This window comes from Sparus aurata, chromosome 15 (assembly GCF_900880675.1).
Source record: "Sparus aurata chromosome 15, fSpaAur1.1, whole genome shotgun sequence".
Lineage (NCBI taxonomy): Eukaryota > Metazoa > Chordata > Actinopteri > Spariformes > Sparidae > Sparus > Sparus aurata.
In genome coordinates, this window is record NC_044201.1 from 7641561 (window position 1) to 7661624 (window position 20064).

Below are 20064 nucleotides of genomic sequence, written 5' to 3' on the forward strand. Positions count from 1 at the left end.
AGTTTACATTCATAGATACATTCAGGCCATTGCACAGTGGTTTCAGCAGTGGTGGTTATTGATTCTTCTTGGTTCACAGAGAGACAAAGCACCTGACTAGCAGCCTGTTAGCGTTGACAACCTAATTTCAGATGCAGACAGGCAGTCTGTGCATGTATGTGTGTGTATGTCTGCATGCTGGTTACAGATTTAGATCCCTGGTTTGGGGTGCGCTCTGCAGGCTGAGAGCAGGATGTTGAGATGACAGAAGTCACAGGGGGGAAACCATCAGATGTAGCTGTCAGCTGACAGACAGACTTATTACACCCCCTGCCCCCCCCCCCCCCCTCCTGAGCGGAGGCCCAGATACATACAGTATTAGGCCAAATGCTGCCTTCACTGGCCCAGTTATTCATAGCCTAGTTTGGAAGAGTGTAGGTATTGTGGGACATCCCTCTAATATTTCAACACGTTAAATCCCTTTTGTCAAGTGTAAGCCAGAACGTGAAAACAACAACATCAAGTACAGGAGCAGCTCTATCAGGTAAATAGGTTTTTGGTGAGCCGTACATTTCAGCATTAGCTTCAAACATTAAGTCGTCTGCAGTTCGCAAAGCGTCTCTGTTTTATTTAAATGAAATGACTTTTCCTTTAAACGAACAAGATTGATTCGTCATGAAAGTCTCCAGATGGTGAAATAGATTTTAGATGGAGCGTGCTTCTTGTAATGAATTTTTTAGGCTGCACGCACATTGCAGATGCTGTTTGCCAAAACACTCTCATATATCTCAACACAAATATACAAATATATGGGCACACACATTTACGTTTATACATAAATATGCAGAAAACACCTGTAAGTGTATACACACACACATGCCCACAGACATCTATCTATCATCTAATCAGACACAAAAAACACAAACACACACACTCCTCTAAATGGTGCAGTCAGGGGCTGAACCAGTGAATATGTCAGATCAGAGTTTTAATTAAAGCTTCTCTGGCCAGCCACGGAGCGGGAACAGCAAAAAGCTTTTTACTGGAGGAGCGTTTGGCACTTGGCAAAGCTTCCTCATTTGAAAAACAGCAAGCGACAGATTTGGATTATAGCAGAAGCCAAAACAATGTCTCTGCTTGACTGGAGCTGCAGCCTTGTTGTCTTTAGCTGAAAACAAGGTTAAAAATACTGGCGTAATCTGTCAGGGTTACTCATGCCATAATTTAATTATTATGTAACTTTGGGCCTTTGTCACAAAGGCATTATGACACACATTTACAACAAGGGCATCTGCATACACATAGTATTTTAGTGTTGGTATTTTAACATTGAACATGTTTGATTTGACCTTGAACACAGCTGCACTGTAAAATTGCTGCATGAAAAACTCTTAGACCTACTGTGATTCTTGAATCTTATTTTCTTAAAAAGTCAAGGTCAATCGTTTGCCTTTGTAGCTCCAACTAGTTTAAGTTTGGGGCAAGTTGGGGGTGGACAGACAATTTTTATTCTTGCTGGCTGCACAGCTCCAAGGACAGCACTGTTGGTCTGTTGGTACGCTTGTATGAAGCATAGCGCAAATTCATGCAGGACACGGAAGTCATAAGCCTCAGCTGTAGTCAGCTGACAGCCAGCTGATCAGATCAGTATCAGTCACTGACCAACCGTATCCACCCTTCCGAATTAGGCAGTCTATTTAAACCCAAGCCGTCATTCACTGATCTCTCCTTCAACACTGCTGCACGCACTTCGCTGCTGCCAGCAAGCTTGCCACCACCAACCCAGCCTCCACCTGCTTAGTCTGAGTCTAAAATGGCTTAAATTTATTTAGTTGCTTCGACCCTGCTCCTGTGGGGGGTATGCGTCGCGCTCCCTTGAGTGACATAGCATGCTGCTTGTCAAATCTGGGGAGCTTTTCGAGCGGAGCCTTCAGCGCCAAGCCTAACTGTATATCATTTGTTGCAATAAATGGTTTAATCAATGACAAGAGTGTTCCGGAATTAATTGGTCTGAACAGCTTTCAGATCATTTGTCGTGAAATTTTAAGTGAAAAAAGCTTTCCCTACATTTTGGAACTCAGCTGATGAGACTTTTCCTACCAAAATAAGCTATTGACAACCCTGCTAACAACTGATGCACAAGCTTTTTACTAGAAGGAGGTCACTATCTGTTGAGCACTGTTAATTTACTGCTAATGCAAACTGAACATTTCCTACTGCTGCAGCTTCACATTAAAAGTATTAACTGGTGAAACATGTGTTTACTTTCATTTTAAAGTAGGCCACTTACAGGAAATGCAATGTGTTCAGTGAGTCATTTTCAGCATTGTAGACTGTTTAGCTTTACTCTGTCTGTGGAAGTAGTTAAAGAGACCTCTAACTTCCTACCTTTTCTCCCTTTCCTCTTAAATTAGGTGCTAAGACTCTGCTAATGCAAGGAGGAGACTCCTTCGGCAGTGTTTAATTGTAGTGTATTGCTTTTTTCCTAAAACAACGGTGGGGACAGTGGAAAAGTAATGTACTGGTATTTGCCAAACCACCCTTGTTACACCTGGAACACTGACTACCACAGCAAGCCTAATCATTTCTTAATTAACGGGAGATTTCAAAGGATGTTGTAAATAAGATCAGACATATTCCTCAACCCAACAACGGCAACAAATATTCAGTTAGATAAGATCTTGTTTGTGATTCATTGCTTTGCATTTTGCTCTCTCCTTACCTGGTCTAGGCTGCCTTGACCTTTAAAAGAACATTCAATGTGTGTCAGGTCAGGTTAGCCTGCAGACCTGCAAAAATAAATCAACCTGGACAGGTCATGTATCTCTGCAGACATGTTAGATAGCTGCTCGCTAACATCCCGCCTCCGCCTTAAGGAATTAGCACCACTTGTACTTGGTGTTGATGCAGCTGCATTCAGGGCTGTGTGCTGCATATGTGTCTGGCTGCGTCACCAACCAGCCTCTGATCCACTGTCTGAAATGGCAGCAGGGGCTGTGGGGCTGAATATTGTTATGGTGACAATGATTTTTGACAGGGAAGCTCTGACAGGCTCGACAATGAACAGCCTGCTGCACGGAGCAGAGCCGCGAAGTGGAAATCTGTTGCTGCTGGGCTGTCTGGGGTCGCATCACCACTCTGACGGTAAAAGGCAGTTAGAGGCATGCAGACACAATATGAGACAGGTGAAGTTAGAGAAGCTTAAACTATAAATCTGCGGTCTCTGATATGTGAAATGGTGTTTTTAAAAAAGGTTAAATGGCACTAATGTTTGCGTATTTATGCAAAGAGACAAACAGAAAAGCTCTCCTGTGCGTGTTGTCTGTCCTTGCTCTTTGTTATTATTGTAAGAGGTTTTTATAAATTATGATCACATATCTCTACACCTACACCATCAATGTAACCTTTTCCATTGGGCAGGCACTGTTATTAGTACAATTAAATCAAAGAGAAGTTCAGAAATTTTCACAGTGAGCATTTTTTCTCCCATGAGAGCCATTCACCAGTTTTCAGAGGTGAGTCAGTGTTTACAATTTTTCCACATTCATGGAGAGACAGTGAGTGCCTCACAGTAATGCAATCGTTACTCCGCTGCCTTCTCTGGAGAAAGATTTTGCTTTGTGCGACCCCTTTGCCTCACATGTCCTCTAAAATGTCAACTGAAGACGAATCTCCGTCTTGACATTTTCAACAAATGCTTCTAATAATGATTCAGCTCTACAGGATTGCACGGAATAAACTGTAACTCCCAATCTACTGGGTACCATTAGTGTGACTCACTGATCTTTCATACGGTATGGAGCGATTACACAATCAATTACCACCGCTAATTCAGTGTAAACTCTGCGGCGAGGCAGAGCAACACTAGCGCTGAAGAAGCGGAGCTATGAGCTGCACCTACAGTAGTGAGATTACCTTTGCAGAAACATCCCAGCACAATGTGGGGTTACAGTGATAGGGTCATGAATATGGATGAGCTAAGATAACATGCCCTACTGTGGGCTAAGTGGAGTGGTGGCTTATTATTCTCACACCCACTGACTTATGGTACATAGAGGTTGGATGGCGCAGTGGAAATGACATAATACCAGCTTTAATGTTTTATTTAGCTCATCTCCTGTTTACTACACTGGCCCATTAAGAGCGCACAGAATCTCCAATTCGCACTGATTTCCTCTCCCTCATGTCATATTCTCTTCCCTCGCTTACTTGCAGATGTTTTTCATGCATTTACTGCACTGTTCTATCGTAACTAACAAGAGATATCTTGCAGCTGAGTGTAACTGCACTCAGGTTGAAAGTTGGAGGGTTATTATGCACATTTATTTCAACAACAGTTTAGGGAAGGCGCGTGTGTGTGTGTGATGGTGCTCTAAGCGTACTCCAAACTTTCTGCTTCTCTCTTTCCACATGGAGCAGGTAGGGCCGCGTTACTGTGGAAACTTTGTAGAGAGAACGAAGCTTTGAAGCTAATTGCTAGATCAGAACAAATGTTCTGTTTTCTACTTTTTCTTTTTATCTTCTGCCAATCTTCCTCTGCTTTCTAATTTAGCACAAGTTCACAGAAGAACACACACACACACACACACACACACACACACACACACACACACACACACACACACTTTAGATCATTCCTCTATGCTTTTCACATTTAATGTGCATCCTGTTTTTCTATATGAATTAATAACGAGCCGTCTCCATGGTGAGAGTCTATACAGTATGTTGTGTGTGTGTGTGTATAAGATACTCTAGTGCTCTCATATGAACAAAAAACATCTCATTATCCTCTGCTAAGGATATATGAGGTGTGAACCTGTGCTGTAGGTTTATAAACATGATCGGGAGTGCCTGCAGTAGTGGCCATAAAGAAGCATCAGTTATGCTTGGTGTGATATACATTAGAGCATGAATGATGCATTAGCATTCTCAGTAATGACCCTGTCCTGCCCATTTTCGCTCAGTGGTCCTTTCTTTCCTGCTTCCTGTTAAAGTGTGTCCTATATGTGCTATGTGTTAAAAGAAAAACAAGGTGACAAGATGGTTGAATGATGTTGCTGGGGGACTTGACCCTGTGCAAGGGTTTATTTTGTAAACCATTAAAGACACCGAAGTTTGTTCAAAAGTAACTTTATGATGTAAATTCTCATTTTGGACTGGTGCACCACCCTTGTTACTGTCAAGCCTGTCCTACTTAGCAACAGTTTTGGGGGGGGGTCTGTATGGAGCCAGAACGGTGACTTTAAAATTTGGCATCCAAAAAAGAAAATTGGCATTGAAAACAAAACCAGTACTGAAAAAGGAAACATTGTCATTGAAACATTTGTATTGAAAACAGTTGTATTGGCATTGAAACAAGTTTTGGCACTGAAAAAACAAACTAATTCAAATAATTCAAATCCGAAAATCTTATCATTTTATTTTATTGGGATTTTTCTTCATGTCACTTTTTTTTCAGTGACAGATTTTTTCACAATGTCAGTTTTTTTTTCAGTGTCACTGATTTTCAGTTTCAACTTTCTGTCACTGTTTTGGTGTCGAGAGGGAGGGGCCTGAGGGGAGGGGCAAGTAGAGCGTGCTTTGCATATCATTTGAAAAAGTAATGGCAGCAGCCTGCGGGAAGGTGGGGCTGGACGGTCCAGCCACAATACATCATTTAGGACCCGTGTGCCGGCCGTCTCTGGGCAACAGAGTCCAAGTACCTTGCGGACTTTTCTTCAAGCTCTCTCCTGATGCCACAGCCACAGTTAGCACAACAGTACAACAGCAGGCTGTTGTCGCTTGTTGTGTTGCTCCGAGCCGGGGCTGCAGCGCCGACAGCAGCGCTCTGGTCTGCTCCCCGAGCTCTGTGCTCAGGGAGCAGACCAGAGCGCTGCTGTCGGCGCTGCAGCTACACAGATACACAGAGACTTGTGCACATCAGGAGAGAGCTTGGAGAAAAGTCTGCGAGGTACTTGGACTCTGTTGCCCAGAGACGGCCGGCACACAGGTCCTAAATGATGTATTGTGGCTGGACCGTCCAGCCCCACCTTCCCGCAGGCTGCTGCCATTACTTTTTCAAATGATATGCAAAGCACGCTCTACTTGCCCCTCCCCTCAGGCCCCTCCCTCTCGACGCCAAAACAGTGACAGAAAGTTGAAACTGAAAATCAGTGACACTGAAAAAAAAAATTGACATTGTAAAAAAATCTGTCACTGACAATGTTTCCTTTTTCAGTACTGGTTTTGTTTTCAATGCCAATTTTTTTTTTGGATGCCAAATTTTAAAGTCACCGTTCTGGCTCCATAGGTCTGTCAGTTGTCAGACTTTAACTTTTTACAGATATTCTGATGCAAACTGTTCCTCAGATTTAGGACTGATTGAAATGCAAAAAAATCCTATTGCGATGATTTGATTATTTATTAAAGAACTGCAGCTTCTTTGATTTGGATATTGCACAATAGGCCATGCTGTGATTTTTATAGTATTTTGATTAATTCTTTTGCCTTATTTAAATTTCAAATGTGCTTGAGGTCATTTGGAATCCGTGTCGCCATTACATAGCAGTGTTTCCCACGGAATAGCCGTGTACCTGTGATGAGGGGCCTAGTATCTGTAAATGACGACCTGAGAATGAGACTCCAAAATCCAGTCCCTTTTTCAGAATCGCCTAAAAAATGTGCCTACATAGTGTTGCTTTAATTATTCACCTTACAGTAAGGTAACACACACCGGCGAGCCTCGCCTTTCTGTTTCTCCCTGTAAGTGTCTGCTGCTCTGTTGACTGTTTTTTGTCAGCAGTATGTTTTATTAAGTCGGCCAAAAAAACACTGCCTGCATTTTATAGTTTTTCACCCCTGAAGCTTATTGTAAATGACGCATCCTATCAGAACCTGTTAATATACCAGGACAGCCCGCCAAAGAGGAATATACGTGTGGGAAACACCTTGTAGTTTGTCCAGAAATGACAAGTAAAATCAGCACTTCTCCGTTATCTATAATTAAATGCAAATAATTAAAGTTTATCACTGGAAACGTGTTGTCTCTCCTTCTTACTTGCAAGAATTTTATTTTTTTAACCTCTTAAGATTCATGTGCTGCCCAGATTAATCACTGTGAAGCAAATTTATCTTGCGATTGATCAATCATTGGCTCCTGCTGAGCTGTTTCAGACAGATCCTGTTGCATCTTCTCAGTATTTTTCATAATGTAATTCCTTTATAAAGACAGCTGTTTGCAAACAGATTAGGCTTATTGTGACTTTTGTAGCTTTTACAGGCTGCAGGAAACCTTAAAAATGGGTAAATAGCCAAATTCATCAAAAATCTCTGACTCCAATTTTCATTCAGATTTGGAAACATTAAAGGAGCTCTGTGGAACCTCTGTTGTGTTGGAAGCTGGTGGTAAGTTAGTGTTAGTGGACTCCATTTCTAAACTAACATTAGCTACTTTGCTCTCTGTTAGCAGAGCTGAGAGAGGCACTCTGGGCACTACAAAAAGAGATTCACTGTCCAGCAGAATTAAACAACTTACTGAGAGAGATGAGGAAGTCTCTTTTTTATGTCGAATGGTTCACTTTTTCATAAAAACATGAAACTTGGTACAGTTTGGCCCTGTATTAGCTGTTCACTTGAACAGTTCATGATGTAGTATATGGTATCATTGTAATCCTTGACCATTAAAACATAGGGGTAGACCTTTTCTGTGTTGTCATGTTTGACCAAGGAGCTATGATGCAAAATACATCATTCAGATATGTCGGAAGGTAAAATGGTCGCCATGGGTGTTGTTGTGATGGCTCCATCTCTTAAAGTGTTCAGGGCCACAAACTGTACAAGAGAACCAATTTTCAAGCTTTTATGAAAAAGTGAAAAAAATATTTGCATATTTTCCAGACTATTTACATGAATCTGCTTACATATGACCGTTAAGAAAGGGATTAATACACGTCAGCTGCTATATATTGTTCCATAGTGTCCTCTTTAATAGTTTACATTTTGTATTGGATCTTATTACCCTTCTGCCTGAATCAGAAGTAGAAATATTCATTTGTATCACTGGATTTCTATATCTCATATTCTGCATTCATATCTCTTGGTCATGTTGTGTATATAACTGCACAGTATATTTGGCTGAGAGGAAAGGAGAGAGCGATAAGAGACATTAAAAATAAAAGGAGATAAATTAATCAAATAAATCCGTTCAAATATTTTTGTGTGGGTGATGGTGTAATCTCGAGGTTGTGCGTGTGTGGCAACATCGTCGCTGCCAGTAAAAGCAAATTTCACACACTGACATGCCATTGCCAACAAACAGAAAAAGAAAGCGGGTCTGGATTTTGCAAGAGAAAATAGATGTAGTTATCATCTTCATTGTATTGATCATCAGGTGTGTTTTACAAATGTGCTCACGGTACACAGCTCAGAGAGTCTCCCACTGCCAGTGCAGTTGACAGCATCACATAGACACCCGGCCGCAAGCATCATATCACAGATATCCTACCCATAGATACATCTCTGTCATATATTATGTAACATCTGCTAAAATATGTGACTCATGGAACAGTCATCCTCTGCACAAAGTGTGATGTCGGCAAACGCAGACACCGCTTCTACTGTGATAACACCAGTGCCGGAGAGAAAGGAGCCAGTGTAAATAGTCATCAGAACAGTCATGATGCACGACAGAAATGCCAAACGACTTCTTGTTGTTGTGTTTTTCTTACGGCACCGTCGACAACAGATGCGTTGGTCACTTTAGACTTCATGTTAAAATCCAACAGTTTGTAGTCCTGCGTCGCCTTTTTGACCGTTTCGTTGATCCACAGCAAAACAGTCACATGAGTTTCCTGGTGGTTGTCCTCATGAAAACGTTGGACTTTGGTCCAACATCACAGACTCCTCAGCTCCGGATGACTTTATTTTCACATGACCCACCAAAAAACAGTTTATATTTATTTCAGTGCCAACATATTTCAATAATATCCTTAAAAACACATTTCCTTTTCACCCTGTAGCTCAGTGCAGATAAACACTATAAATACAAAAACTCTTGTACTTCTTAAAACACAAACTTCACTTATTTACACAAACCACTTTTTTTTTTGCTTCGTTAGACTGTTTCACTTCAAACCCACATTGTCTGCTTGCTAATATTACAGTGTGATTGCATAAAACCATTACTCATCCATATGACTGCAGAAGAAAAACACTTTTAATCAGGTCATCTGTAGTTCGCTCTCCTCACCATGAAATGAACAGAGCACAAAATAATTTTATTAAACGTGTTAACACACAAAGAAACAGAGCTCGAACCAACCAGAACTAACAGAGGATAGCTTAGTGCTGAGTGCTGTGCTTTTCAGTCCTTTCCCCAGCTTACAGAGAAATGCTGCTCACTGCCTGCACAGCAAAGTGGTGCGTGTCTTCTCTTTGCTCATCTTATGATGCTACAATACGTTGTTGAAACTCACTTTACAGACACTCTGAAGACACTACAGATGAGGGGTGTTATACAGCGGTGACTGGTCTAATTTCTAGGTATAAAAAGGTTGTCCCTTTTTGATGAATAAATTAGATGTTGAAAAGAAGCCAGTTCAGTACTAAAAGGTGACCTCTTTCAGGTACAAGCATGTGCCGTAATGCATTACGAAGCTATCACTAGAAAGCAGCGCTATTGCCAAAAAAGGCGCAAGCAATAGGTTTCAAAAAGGCAAGTGAATGCAACGCTTTACATTTTGCATGCATTGACTTACATCCCAGTTGTTTTGTACATTGGCTGCTACATAGACTGGGATGTGTTTTTTTTTACTCTGGTCATAGCAACAGAAAAATAAAAAATTATTATCTACATGTCGCCTGTCTCAACAGAGAAGAGAATTTTTGTCACCTCTGGACTGCAGCTGACATCAGTATTCAGTGCTGTGGGAATGTTTTCAACAGTTAATGATTGACAAAATTGCACAGAACCTCACTTCAGAGCAGGAGTTTAGTTAGTTTTACTGTAAAAGTCTTTGTGCTGCTTTTCTCCACTACCTTCTGTCCCGTAGCCACATCTCAACATTTTGATTATACGGAATATATGAAAAGATGGGTTTTAAAATGACACATCCACCGTTTGAAAATAAGTGACACCAATCCACTACATTTACAGACAACACAGGATTCAAACCAAAAATACCTTTGTTTGTTATGGAAATTCATGCAGTCTGTAATGGCTGAGGTCGTTGGGAGTTTTCTTGTCCTTGGGTTTGAACATCTGGGCCTGAGTAGGTCTCAAGTGGTCGGAAAGTGAGCCATGCATGTGCCACCATAAGCATCAATGTTGAAAACAAACCCCTGTGTTCACACATGGATCACTGTCAGAGCGCTTGGGTACGGCTAGATACAGAGTTATTATTACGTCTGCTCTATGACTATCATTGTAATGGTTATTACCACTCTGGGCAACGCACTGACATCAGTTCAACTTTAGGATTGTGGTTCACACAGGAGTTATATGGCAATATGCAGCCGCAAGTCCTCTGCCGGCTGTTGGTTTGGAGATCTTATCAAACACTTCAGTGCTGAATAAGTCTCAGAGATACATTTTTAGATAAAAGATAAGAGCAAACACTCACAATGACCCACACGTGCATACTGCAGATGCGTACATGGATGCCAGTGACACCCAGACACACGCGTGCACACACATACGCACGCACACACTCGCACACACACACACGCACACACACACACACACACACACACACACACACACACACACAAAGACACACGGACACTGAAGTTACTCTGCACTACTTTCTCATACTCTTAGTGTCTGACACAAGTCCTCTTTTCTGAAGTTGTTTATTCCAATTTCCTCTTCTTTCCAGAGTGGCCTGTCTCCGTGGCTTACTGCTGGTGTTGCTTCAGGCTGAAAACAAAACACAGGAAAGAATTTGTTAGCCTTCTTTGTCTCTGACACAGGCAGATACGACAAGACAGGGCTCTTTAACCACAGGGAACATCAAGCCTACTGGGGAAAGATATTCTGCTTCTGCCATACTCAGTCCCTGGGAAGTAATCCCATTTACCTGTAAATCTGTGTCTCCTGAAATTCTTAATATAGTGTAGATAGCAAAAGAAACAGTCCTCACTGGTGATGTATCAAGACAAATGTGCAGAAATGTAATAATGTATCCCTGCTATGCTTTCAGAGCTCTGCTGCATAGAAAAGGCTTTCCTTATACCGGGAATGGCAGCTCTACTGTATGTGAAGCATTAACCAATAATCCTATTTCACAATCTTCTCATAATTACAGTCGTCTATTATGCCTTCTATCTGGCTGTTCCCCATATTAAAACAAAGGAGAACGATAGGAGCATAAACCCTCATGTTTAAGGTGCAATAATTACTGCGGATTTAGTCTTTATCTGGAGCTGCAGATTGTTTTTCACGATGACAGGCGCTGTGGCTGCATTCTGTAGCTTTATCACCATGAAACAAAGCAACTCTAGAGGCAAACGCGCCAAATTTAATTAAAACAAAGAGATAAGTAAGGTTGGAGCTCATGCAAACCAAGATCCTGCTAATTGAGACAGCATTTTTCAGTGAAATATATTTCATGGTGGCTGCAGGTCCTTAAAGACTTCAGAAATGTCTTAAATTAAAAAAAATATTGTTTAAATAAAGTACAAGGTAATTCACTGGTCATTATGCAACACAGGCTTGCATAACAAAATGAAAGTTCATGAAATTCCTTCATGTTACACAAAACATGGATTAGCAATTTTTTAATCAATATACATAAACATGCATCTTTTGATTTTAGTGTTGGGGTGTATCCCAACAACAGCAACAAGATGGTGATGATAACGTTGTCTGCATCGAGTGCAACAGCTTGATCCGTGATGATGTGGTGGAGACAGACCTCTCCTAAAATCACCTGATTAGAAAGGCTACTATCCCAACTTTCGTCCTTCCTGTGGCGGTCTGGCTGGTCGGGTTTGATGGTCAAAAGATGCTTTGGGCAGTGATTGTCTCAAAATCTTAGACTGCTCTCAATCCAAAACATCCACTTTCTTAACCAGTGCTAATGAAAAGTATTTTTTCTTTCAATAGTAAAGTCGAACAGTAACAGCTAAAAAAACTCAAATGAAGCAACATTTTGAGGAGCAATCGGCCTCTGCATCTTCATGCAGCACGTTGCCTTGAATATCTTCAAAATTATCAAACTGTCTCAAATTATGTTTAGGCATGTGTTAAATATTTTTTATTGAATGCTGTGTGCAGAAAGTGTGGTCTACCATTCACTCCAAGCACTAAATACCTGGAGGCCTACATTTAATTGGCTAAAGCGACAAGAGTTGAATTCGAATGCCTCTGTTATCCTGTCAGTCTTGTAGTTTTTTTAAACTTCTGTTTGCAATTTCTTCCCCTGGTAACCACCGTAGTGTCCGTCTGGATGGCCTGAAAGAGCTAGTTACTGTAACCTCCAATTGCTTTTCTTTCACTTTCTACCTAATTCAAACCTTTTCATGGTGCTTCCATTAATCTCCAGGATTTCAGGGAGAGTTTCATTCATGTAATTGCACCAGTGAGCTTGAACAGGTGATTCACAGCTTGTAGTTCCCCCCATGTTTCCCCATTCAGAATACACAAGGAACGATATTAGCTAAACAATGTACTGGTAACATTACCAGGACAATGATTGTCCACCTGAATTTGGGTAAAGGTCATAAATCATCAGCCCAGTATGCGTGAGGAAGTGGACTACATTTCTAACGATAAGAGACTGTAGGCTGAATTAGACAGGATAACTTGTACCTGTTTATTTAAAATCCCCACATAAACTATAAAACAGAACCATAATAAAAACCTATTTATATCTATCAGTATAGCAATTATCATTCTACTCGCTAGCCACCCTGTTTTTGGAGACCTCCACATGACAGCGGAGTGGGGGCTTGAGGAGTTGGGGGCGGTGCAAAGGCAGTAAAGTCCTCAGTAATTGGAAAGCTGGTCTTTGCAAAGTATGACTGAAATTATAGTATTAAATTCTTATTCAGAGTTCAGTTTCAGTTATTCAATTGCGAAAGTGTCACAACAGAAAGCAATACAATACCTCTTTCTGTCTGCAGCTTTTTGGGTAATTGTTCCTCTTGTCAGTTTGAGGAGCGTTCAAAGTTTTTTTCATGGTGCAGTTATGAAATTTCTGTTGTTCAGAGACAAATACAACTATAGACCCACACAAAGTGAGATTTAGATGTTTGTCCCTGTATGTGGCTGTCGCTCCAAGCCTAAAATGAAAACACGTCCCACCCAAACAGTGCACAAATTCCACCGTTTCCATCACAGCCCATGTTAAAATGCCAATTGGAGCGTTGCCCCACACACACACACTTTCAATGCTGAGATGGAGGGAGAGATGGAGAGAGGGATGCACAGGCACCCTAGCTGTCAGCACCTATCCCGGTAATGGCTGTTAAAACAGTGGCCTCTACACCCTGTCTGCTCTGTCAGGACTCATCTAGTACTTTGGACTCTCCGTGGAGAGGGAGGCCACGACTCTGGCTGCATGTATTGTTCCCTGGGAGGGGACAGGTAGCGACGAGGAGGTAGGGAGAGGGCATCAAGAAGAGAATGGCCAGAGAGAGAACAGCACGGGGCAAAAAGAGGGGCTGAACAGACAAGTATATTCTGGGTTGAGTGGGGAGTTGCATGGCTTATAGACAGAAAGAAGTTGTGTATGACGTAATACATAAACTACTGTTCAAAAGTTTGGTATCACCTGCTGCGTAATATGGCCTGAAAATAATATTGCAATATTTTTAAGCTACATCACGATATATATATCTTGAATTTTTTAAATCTCTTCAAACTATCTTCATAATGGCTACGACTGTGTGATAAAATCAAATATTCTAACATTTTTGACCAAATATATCAATATTCATATTGGAACAATATTGTGATACTGTTGTGATATTGTTGTTGTTGATACTTTCACAAAATATTAACACAATCAGATTTTTTCATAATCAATCCTCAGTAATGTGGATATACGGGTAAAGGTAAATATTTGAAAAAAAAATAGAAAAGACAACATTTATGCATTATGTCTACCATATAACAATATCCAAAATCTTAGAGTTAAAACAGTATAAAAGTAAGAACGCTAATGTGTTATATTAGGGTTAGACTATACTTGTCTTTCTAGTCTTAGCGACCACTCACACTTTCCAACACAAGTCAGCATTCACGCACTGTTGGCATGGTGCCACTTGCTCATCAGAATTATTAACCATTAATATGCACACAGAGCCACCAGGAGCATTTACATATGCTCCCACTTCAGCATTCTGCCCCAAGATTCTTCAGTATGTAGACTGCAGGGCTGGGAATTCAACCACTGACGTTCGAATTGGTGGACGACAGCTCTACCTCCTGAGCCACGCCTGTTAATTCCAGATCACAGCCTTGCATTGCACCTGTTCCTTTTTAAATCTGCAGAGACTTTGATGTTAAACATCATATTTCTTTTTCCCAATGACTTGGGATTTCTTTTACCCTCATTAAACTCAAATTAATATTTGTCTTGTTCTGCCTTTTCAAATTGCTATTTCATCTGCTTTTTGAAGCATTTGGGAGCAATTTTCTCTCCACATTCAAACCATTTGTAAAGAGTGTATAGAGTGGACTTCTGACTGTACTGAATCCAGCTTTTGTGGCAGGATATCACAAACTTTTGAATGGTTGTGTGCAACTGGCACAGAACCAAAGTGCGGCCTTCATGAAGCCAGGGGAATAAATCTGTTGCCTTTAGATTATGCTCTATAGAACGGTACAATGACAAAACACCTCCTCATGAGCTAGAATTAATTTTTTTCTTGACTTTTATTTCAGCGTGATTGAATCTCATTCATCTAAAGTGCATGTTTGACGCTTACACATTTATAATAGTGGGTAATACCAGGACAAGGGCTGGAAAGGGGACAGAGCCAAAGAACGTAGAGGCTGAGACAGGAGGGGGTCAAAAACAGGTCACGATCTGAGCGGAGCAGTTTGTTAATAGACTAATCCAATATTCTCTCCCATGGCCACACATGTTGGATGTGATATATACAAGGATGAGGACGTGTGTGTGTGAGAGAGAGAGAGCAGAGAGAATGAACAGCCTCTGTGTCCGAGGGAAGTGTTTGTGAGGATGCGAAGGTCACCTTGGCACGCTGTGTGTGAGCTTGCGTTTGAGTGTGCCAGGTAAACGCAGTCCGACAGTGGCAGTTGCTAAGGGAGCGGAGCTGTGAGTCATGATTCAGGCATGACTCCCCTCCTTACCGCCTTCACCTTATTAACATGACAGACAGCGATGCTCAGGGCAGGCAGGCTATGTGTGTGTGTGTGTGAATGAGTGTAAACAGTTTGTGTGTTTGCGCAATTTTTGGGGGGCAGAAGGTGTGAGCAGGACAAGTGCAAGTAGTGCCTTTGGGGGAGATGAGGAGAGCCTAAGGCGTTGGCCTGCATGTGTGTGTTCAAGTGTGACAGAGCGGAGCTCACCAGTGTCAGTCCTGAATTAACCTTTGACTTTGCCTCAAGCAGGGAGGGCGCACACACATACTCAAACCATGACACACACACATGCATGCAGCAAGCCTATTAGCAGGTCGATAACTCAACCATTTTGCATTTGGAGTTACTTTACTTACTTACACCAAGCAATGTCATCTCTCGGCCTCTCGGTCTCTGTCTCCCTCTTGAATGTGCATTAGTTTGTTTTGCAGTTTGTGTGTATGTGTCCCCTGTGATACTGATGCTGAATAATTACTAGGGTGAGTAGGCTAAATGGATTGTCCCCGACCTCACCATAATAGCCTTGGGGCATCAGCATCAGCATTAGCATCAACATCACACACACACTCATACACAAGCACTCGCTATGCACATAAACGCACATAAAGGCAGGCCAGAGGTCAGAATTGTGTAACGAAAAAGCACCCAGAAAGCAAAGGCCATACAGTCCAAGTGAGCGATTGTGAACATGATAATATTACACGGGTAGTTAAAGCAATGCAGTGTCATTGGTCAGAGCTACAACCCTGCTGACACGTCTCATCAAGTACACTGGCCTTACTGGTTGCCTTGTTTGCTCTTATGGACTCTAGGGGGCTAATTAGTGCCCATCCTTGTTTTTATTCTGGTGTTTCTATTTGTATTTCTTTAATGCTTCCTTGGACTTCAACTTTGGAGGCCGTATAAACCCATTGTAGCCTTGAGGATGTTCTGGACTGTGATTATGAGGTCTCTTAGCACTTTTTGTGGTTCAGAATACTGGGTGTTGTTAATAGAGCAACACTGTACCAGACAGAGAAAGATCTATATAGTGGAGCCTGACTGATGAATCAGCATGCCAATAAGCAGATCTTATCGGCATAATGTTGGCAGATTTACAGAAAAGCATTTGCGGCACATAGATGTTTTATAGACACAGTGAGGTGTATATTTTGTTTTTATATTATTATGCTGCCTTAATAATTACTGCCACTGTAATTTTTTGATAATGAATATTCTATTGAACCTTTTAACAAGTGTTTAATATAGTATTTGCATATTTATATAACACATAATCAAGGATTAGAAACATGTTAACTCATAGGAGCCTTTTATCGTATCAGTGCTTCTACAGCACAAAAGAAAACATCAAGTTGTTGGTCTGTTGTACTGTTAAAAAAATACCTCATAACCTGCTGCATCCACTAGCACATCTGAATTGTTCTCCTCCAAAGAGAGAACAAAGATACAACTTTTGAAACCTGATTAGAAATTACCTACTGTACTGTGTATTGGTGCAGGCATACAAGAAGCAGTCTTCCATCGTCAAAAAATTTCCCATCAACATATGGGCACAGCTATTGTCTGCTGATTGCAGGGTTCAAAATTAGTGGCGATTTCTGTCAAGTCAATTTTATTTGTGTTGTGTTATTAGTGTGCGTATGTTCTTCTGCACTGTAAGGTGTCCTTAGGTGTCTTGAAAGGCGCCTCCAAATAAAATGTATTATTATTATTATTATTATTAGTAGTAGTAGTATTATTTATTTAGCCCAAAATCACAACCACATTTCCTCAGTCTCTTTGCAATCTGTACATGACTCGATTTGTTTAGGAAAAACTACCAAGGGTAAAAACTCTTTAGCCGGGGAAAAAAAATATTATTTTGTATGTTTTGTATGGGCGCCAACTATATAGTGCTGTCAATGCCTGGCTACTCAATTTAAAACCTACAAAAAATGACACATAATATCAGAAAAGATGCAGTACAACAAATCCGTGTTGAAATTGTCAGTAGGTGAGCTTGCGTGCAGCCAGATTCCTGAGGTGTGTTTGCTCAAGGGAGCTGATAGCAAATAGTGCATATAGCTAATTGATAGTGTTGTGACGTTCACGAACAAACCGATTCTATTGAACGGCTCGTTAACATGAAAGATTGGAACCGAGTCGCAGCTGGGAACTGTTATTTTTTTAATTTTTTTTTTTTAATCTATCTATTTTTTTTTATATCACTGTGTGCTCCTCCTTTGCTCCTCCCCTGAGTGGGACAGAGAAGTTAAATGAGGAGGAGCGCAGCCCAGCTGCACGGTGCTTATTAGATATGCAAATGTAGCATGAGTTGTGCATGCTGCCTTTGCGTAAAAAAACAAAAACAAAAACAAAAAAAACAAAAAACAGAAATACATGACTGCCCTTGCATCGGAGAGCAGCTGCAGCGGTCTTAATTAGGAGGAGGACAGTCACTGTCGTGTGTCATGACGTCGTCGTTTGGACAAATTTAGCCAAAGGAAACGGAGCAGCATTTGGATGCACTTTTCTCTTGTGGAAGACAGTAACGCAAAATGCAATATTTGTCATAAAAATATTTCTTTTAAGTCCGGTTCAACAAATAATTTGCATAGACACTTCAAAACACAACACCTAACAGTAAAAGTGGCAGAGGTGGGAAGAGAGCCAACTGATTCAGGCAATAGTGACAATGAAGTCTCCATTGACACTGAAAATGCTAGTGCTTCCCTTGCCTCCACATCAGGTAGCGCTTTGTTTTTTAATGTTTATTTGTAAGTGTTAAGGTCACGGTGTTGCATGAATAACAAGTCATGGTAGCTTTACACACATACAAACAATTTGTACAAAGGGTAAATCGAAAATAGTGATGTCACTGTCAAAGCAGAGTGATATGGCGCAACCTTGTGTAATATTTACTATGAATCCAGATCAGACTTTAAAATCTAGTCCACACATGTCAAATGAGGTTATAATCAATATTTCGGAATAATTCAAACTCAGATATTGGTGGGTATCTAATTTTGTATTATTTTGTTCCAAATCTCACCCCATCATACCTCCCAGTGATTATTTTCAAGATAATATGAGTTACCACCAGGCTGGCTTCTTAAAACTTAATAAATGTAAAAATCAGTCAAATGGGCCAGTTTTTTGAATGGATCCGGCTCCCCTCAAAGAGCCATAAATCCCATCTCTACTAATTGAGCTAACAGCTAAACACACCTCAGGACTGAAAGGTTCACTTCAGAGGAACATGAAGCATTAACTGTGTACTATGGTTTAATGTGACAACACAACGTTTACAGTAAATAAATGTGTTGAATTATGAGTACAATTTGGAGGTGAAAGTACTTTTAAACTTTTAACTTGATGATAATAACAGATGATAATAACAAAGTAAAGAAACATTTTGACTTTGACAGTTTATCTTCCCTTGGCGTGGTTAAGGTTGTTCTTGGATGGTGGCCTTATGCTCCTTCTTTAAATATCACTTTTTTAGAGTACTGCACTCTGGAACCAACATGGCAATTTAAAGTTAATCTATTTGGTTCAGCTCTGTCTGCTGCCCACTTGTGTCCCTGTCTGCTAGCCAGCAAAGTGCCTTGGCTTAATTGCAACATACTGTAAACTGTGAGAATGTTCTGCCAAGTTTATCTAGTTTTATCTCCGCTGTTATCTTCCTGTACAGGTCCAATTACAGCAGCCAGTCTGGAGCAACTGTGTGGAGTCTGCTGGGTTTCAAATGACCTGCAGCTGACTGTGTATAAAGCAGATGCATGATACAGATAGGGAGAGCTGGCAGATAGATGCATCCAGCTGTTTAAAGAACAGAGAAATCTGTTGTTGTTTTATGATGACACATTCCTAATGCCAAACATCACACACACACACACACACACACACACACACACACACACACACACACACACACACACATACAAACACACAAATATATGTAGAAACGCATACACAGTTTTCATGGATGTTTCTTCGGTGAGAGCTAATCCCCTGCCGTTGTCAGCTGTGCTTTCGTCTCCTCCGAAAGCTCCTTACACAAGCCAAAGCTCATCCTGAAGAACACACACACACACGACCCACAAGAAATACATATACACACTCACTCAAAGTTTCGGTAGAAGATCTCACGTCACTTTGGCAAAGCCCTGTCCACCCTGTAAATAACCCAGAGATATGAACAACAATCTCAATAGCCTCTTATCCATAAGGACTCACACAAGCTGCTACATTAACACATATTTGTGCACACATACACATTCTACACACAAATATATAAAGACCATTTGAGCAGCGCAACAATCCATAATCAGACAGCTTGTTCTTAGAAAAAGTAGAGTTTGTAAAAGGCACACGAACACACACACACACACACACACACACACACACACAGGGTCTGAAATGAGCTTTTTGACTCACCAGCCAAGTGGACTGGTAGATGAAAAAATCCACCAGCCAAGCATATTTTTTACTGGCCAAAATAATAATTGTTTTTGTGTTACATATACATTTATTTCCATACATTTTATTGAGATATTACGTTGACTACAAACTTCGAGAAGAGGCCAGAACATAGTTAAATTGTTAAATTGTATTATTATTTATTTATTATTTCCTCTCCACCTCTGCAATATGATGTATGAACTTTTTGGCCTGCTTTTCATTTTTATGTTGAGCCCACAGTTAGTCCTTTCTTTTCATCCAAACTGCAAAAGTAAAAAAACAAAGTTATTTAATAAAAAATTAACTTACAATCATGTTATTCAATATAGCTG

At 40.8% G+C, this 20064-nt stretch overlaps 1 protein-coding gene and 1 long non-coding RNA gene across 2 annotated transcripts in view; one reads left to right on the forward strand and one right to left on the reverse strand.

Moving 5' to 3' along the window:
• Positions 1-20064, forward strand: part of LOC115596740 (uncharacterized) — a 124649-nt gene that overhangs the window by 35282 nt on the left and 69303 nt on the right. The window lies entirely within an intron of this gene.
• LOC115596738 (zinc finger matrin-type protein 4) overlaps positions 8292-20064 on the reverse strand; it is a 58472-nt gene continuing 46699 nt past the window's right edge. Inside the window, exon 7 of the mRNA XM_030442128.1 lies at positions 8292-10873. Coding sequence (XP_030297988.1) covers positions 10852-10873 — 22 coding nt within the window. The 3' untranslated portion in view covers positions 8292-10851. The remainder of the gene's footprint in view (positions 10874-20064) is intronic.